The following is a 5,095-nucleotide window of genomic DNA, read 5'->3' as shown; positions in this document are numbered from 1 at the left end:
GAAGACTGCAGTAATGATGCTGAAAATACAGCTGCGCATCACAGAAATAAATTACAGTTTAATGTATATTCAAATAGAAAGTGGTTATTTTAAATAGTAAAAATATTTCACTATATTACTGCTTTTGCTGTATTTTGTATCAAATAAATGCAGGCTTGGTGAGCAGAAGAGACTTCTTTAAAAAACATTAAAAATCTTACTGTTCAAAATCTTTTGACTGGTAGTGTATATTAAAATGTTTAATAATTCATTCAAATTAATTAAACACTTTTAAATAGACTGCAGCAATCATATTTTGCCACACATTATTTTGTTTAGTTCCGAATCGTGGGAGAATCGTGATCTCTATTTGAGACAAACAAAATCGTGATTCCCAAATTATCCAGAATCGTGCAGCTCTAACAGCCACCATTTAAATGTTTATATATATATTTTTTAAAAACACAAATTGAAGTAGAAATAAAAAAGTAGAAATCTAACTCTAGCACTCTCTACTCTAATTCTATTCTTAAAAAAAAAAAAAACTTGCCCCTTTTAGCACTCTATTCGTTTACTAACTGCTTGTTTTCTTAAAAAAACAAAGCAACACTAGCTTCTCTAATCTTTTTGTATTCTATCTGTTTTTCTTTTTAATTATTATACAATTAGAAAAAGCAAAAAAAGCCTCTAACACTAGCTAAAAAGCTAAATGACTAAATGTAAATATTATGTAATTGTAACTTTTATTATAAAAGCTTCATTAAGTGTAATTTAAGCAGTTGTATAGCCTAAAAAAATCCGTCAGTTTTAACCTTCAATATTATAATGTAGTACCAACTGACCCTCATATATATTTTACAGCATTAGTTTAGAAAATCTTGCATGTGTAACTGATATATATCCAAAACAATCGATATTGAATGGAATCGCAAGCTTGTGAATGAGAATCGAATCGAATCGTAAAATTTGTGTCACCGTCCCGCCAACAGGACACCTAAGTTTACTTCAATATATTACCATTAAATCCTAATCTAATCAAGACAAACTATATGTCGTTGGAAAGGTCTAAGACTCCTAAATAGATATTTTACCACTGTTTGTTGTTAAAAATGATGTAGGAACAGTAATAGATTGATTTATGACAAGAGTGCACCTCAAAACATATACATCATAACAGGAGTTCAAAAATTATTTTTCGTTTCTATTTTCCCTATCACATGTTTTAGTAATAATCATAAATTATATATCACATGAAAGCTTAAAACCTCAAAATTCATCCTGTGAAAACCATTTTGAAATCGGACATTGCATTACCATGGAAATGGTACTTTAAATATTTTAGCAGTCTCCTCCCTCTTAGTGGGAGGAGTCATTTTATTAAATGTATTACGGTCTTTTAGAATCAAAACATTTTATAATCTTGACAAAATACATATCGTTGGAAAGGTCTGAGTCTCAAGATTCCATATTTGGTGATAGATTATTAGGTTACTAATATCTACTATATCTACTAGGATAGATTAGGTATTTTGTGATAGAAGTAATATTGAGAGAGAAATGTAAACATTTGTGACAGAAAAACGCATACAAAAAAATTAAATGGCGTTTGAGTGTCACCCAGTGGCGGTTTGTGGTATAACGCCTACACAAAATTGCACAGGAACGTCAATTTTTTTAATATCATCTTCAAACTTTTTTAGACATATGGCTTCAATTTTATAGCAATTTAGGATTAAAACTATTTTTAAAATATGTATTTTATATAAAATATAATAAAAATAGTATTGTACATGTTCTTTACAGTAAATTTGAACTTCTTATAACTTTTTTTATACTTTCATTTTTTTTAAATGATTTCACTTCTGCAATAATCTGCTGATTGTCTTCTTTAGAAAGAGACCTTAGTTCTGTATTCAAAAGCGTTCATGAATTATAACATTTCAGTTTGAATAGTGCACTTCACGTCTGTGTTCAAATGAATAACGTTCTGATGATCCGTGTTTGTTTCAGGACAGAAACTACACCATCCACCTGAACCACACGAGTCTGCTGAAGGCCGTTCTGATGCACAGCGGCGTCCCAGAAGACAAGCTCACCCAGGCCTCCAACATACTGTGTGACGCCATGGTGATTAATATCAATTCATATTAATATAACTTTATAGCAATTTAAAGTCAAATGCATCAATCTGAGAGCGAAATTATGAGCTTTTGAGCTGTCTTTGCATTTACTTGACCTGGACTTTAAAGCGTACTCGGGTGTCTCTTTAGTTGCGATAGTGTCTCACTCCATTACTTCAATTCAGTTTCTTAATTTCCACTTTTATTTTTATAATTTCCTCCAAAAATCGGCTTGCATCTCACTCTCGCATCAGTACACATAAATACACCACATCAATACAATGCAGTATGGCAAACACCAATGATAACATATATATTACATTCACACTGGTGTTTTTAGGGAGGCAAACAATTGGAATATAATGATTATAACTATAAATGATTATTATTATCATTATTGTATCATTGTCCTTAAGACAGTAATTCCAGGACATTACCATATTATGATAATACTATTTCAATATTATTGTCATAATACAACTGTACTGTAAAATAATAAATTAATATTTTTTTATAAGTGCAATATTTATTGGAAAATAAGTTGCATAGGGTCAAAATTGCATCGTTGAGAGAAAAAAAAAACATTAAATTTTTTATTGCAATTTTACTTTTTTTTTTATTATATTCAGTTTTACAAAGTTGAAATTATTTGCATATTTTAATTTTGCATTATTATGATTTTTTTTTTAATTAGTGTTTTATTTTTATTTTAAAAATATTTATTTTAATTCTACATTATTCTGATTTTAATAATTTCATATACCATATTTTCTGAAAAACATAACACTTTATTTAAACATTTTATTATTACTTTCATAAATAATGCAGAATACTGGTAAATAAAACGAAACAATTGCAAACATTATAAACACCATGTATTTTAGTTCCGGTCTCTCCACAACAAGTCCTTTACATTTAACAGCATTCAGAACAGGAATGAAAAAAAAAAATTTAAAACACTCTAATTATAGTGTAATTCAGCTTGTATTATAAACACCGAAAGCATGTGGGAAATGCGCTGTATAAATAATCCAAATGCATGTTTTGCATGCTTGACTTCAATTGCATATAAATCTCAGCACATTATATTATTATCTTTACATTGCTTAAGTCTTCATTTCTTAACTTGCAAGCATTGAACCCTTGAGCTGTTGTTTTGGTGGAAAACTGCAGTTTCTGTGAAAGTAGTTTTACAGATGTGTCTAATTGCACTGTAGATAATTAATGTAAACGATGCACAGAAAACATGTGGAAATAAAAGGCACAAAACTAAACAATAAGAGTCCGAGAGATGGTGGAAATGATCATGTTTTCAGTGCAATGCAAATGTCCGCATCAAAAGAAATTTACAAAAGTCACATTAAATGTAAGTAAAGTGTCTACTTTTAAGGTTTCAAATAAGTTTTTGGAGGATAAAATGTTACAACTTGGTTGAAACAATGTTACATTGTCATTCAGTGTAACACGATATTTATGCAAAAATTCAAACGACATGCTTATTCTGACGTGTACATATTAAAATATATAAAAGAATAAGTGAGCATATTAAATTTTACTGGGTTTTTAAATGAGTAAAAAATTCTTATTGACCAAATGGGCAAAACCTTGCATAGTGGCAAATTTAAAAAATGTAAAATTACAACTAATTAGTATTTGGGGTGAAAGTAATTAGTCTTTTAATATGTCATAAATTGATTTTTGTTGTAAATATGCCTGACAAGATTGTTACACTGAATGGCATTTTAGTGGCTCTCTTCTGTAAATCAGGGGAAAATGTTTGATATTTATTTTTTGCTCGGAAAAACAAAAACAAAATTGCAATTAAATTAAACCAAAAACGTTTTAAATTTTTTGGGAAAAAGCAACAACAATTTAAGCGGCAGTGTTCAGGTTCAGCGGGTTCATTCTGCTCTTACGTAACCTGGAATATATTTCTGTCTCTGTCTTTCTCCTTCACACGCAGAGTGAGAAACTGACGAAGCGCGAAGTGGAAGCCAAATTCTGTAACCTGTCCTTGTCCAACAACAGCGTAAGTCACTTATTCAGCGCCAGAGCACGATTCTCTCGACTCTGATCCTCCACAGCTGGAAACCTTTCTCTGTTAATGCACAAAAGTGTTGGGTAACACGTGAAGCCTTTGTGTGTAATGTGTTATAATGCTATTCATAATGCAAATGCATTACACTTTCTAAAGGTGTAACAATGAATAGATAAGTATTATAATGCATTATAACTGTTATTGCAGTTATTAATAAGATGCATTGTAATGTGCATTACAAGGCACAATTAATGCATTAAGAATACGTGTGTGTGTGTGTGTGTGTGTGTATATATATATATATATGTATATATATGTGTGTATATATGTGTGTGTGTGTGTGTGTGTGTGTATATATGTATATGTATATGTATGTGTGTGTGTGTGTGTGTGTGTAAAGGCTTATGTTGTTCACACGTGACTCAAATAAGTCTTTTGTTTAAAACATCAGTTGCAGACGCTGTATAAGTTCATCGAGCAGAAGGGTGACCTGCAGGAGCTGCTTCCTCTCATAAACTCGCTCACCAAACAGAAGAGTTCAGCCGTCGCTCAGATGGCCAAACAGGGCCAGAAAGATCTAGAAGAAGTCATGAGCCTCCTCAAGAAACTGGCCGTTAAACTACAGGTCAGGCGGACTTATTTTTGGCATCTTTTGACTTTATTAATATAGGATAGTGTAGAAGTGATATATGAAATGAGTGTGGTATTCAATATTCTTCCTTCCAGGGCTGCACGATTAATCGAAATACAACCAAAATGTGACTTAGGCTGTGATTTAATTAAATAAATATATGTGCTACGTGTTTCAGAGTGAAGCAGTTTTTCATCCAGGGTTGTTTAACTTACACTAAAATAAATGTCAAACAAATAAAAAAAAAGTACTTTAAATAAAATAGGCGTTAAGTGAAATGAAATTTTATATATATATATATATATATATATATATATATATAGAGAG

The 5,095-nt window shown here is 30.6% G+C and overlaps 1 protein-coding gene across 1 annotated transcript in view; it reads left to right on the top strand.

The window, feature by feature from the left end:
* LOC107673787 (eIF-2-alpha kinase GCN2-like) overlaps positions 1–5,095 on the top strand; it is a gene marked incomplete at its 5' end in the record, with an annotated part of 23,582 nt that overhangs the window by 6,158 nt on the left and 12,329 nt on the right. The window contains 3 exons of the mRNA XM_016467576.1: positions 1,990–2,106; positions 4,063–4,128; positions 4,589–4,762. Of these exons, the coding sequence (XP_016323062.1) occupies positions 1,990–2,106; positions 4,063–4,128; positions 4,589–4,762 (357 nt within the window). The remainder of the gene's footprint in view (positions 1–1,989; positions 2,107–4,062; positions 4,129–4,588; positions 4,763–5,095) is intronic.

This window comes from Sinocyclocheilus anshuiensis, unplaced genomic scaffold (assembly GCF_001515605.1).
Source record: "Sinocyclocheilus anshuiensis isolate Anshui unplaced genomic scaffold, SAMN03320099.WGS_v1.1 scaffold716, whole genome shotgun sequence".
NCBI classification, from domain to species: domain Eukaryota; kingdom Metazoa; phylum Chordata; class Actinopteri; order Cypriniformes; family Cyprinidae; genus Sinocyclocheilus; species Sinocyclocheilus anshuiensis.
Note: the sequence above shows the minus strand (reverse complement) of the source record. Positions and strands in the feature narration are given on the sequence as shown.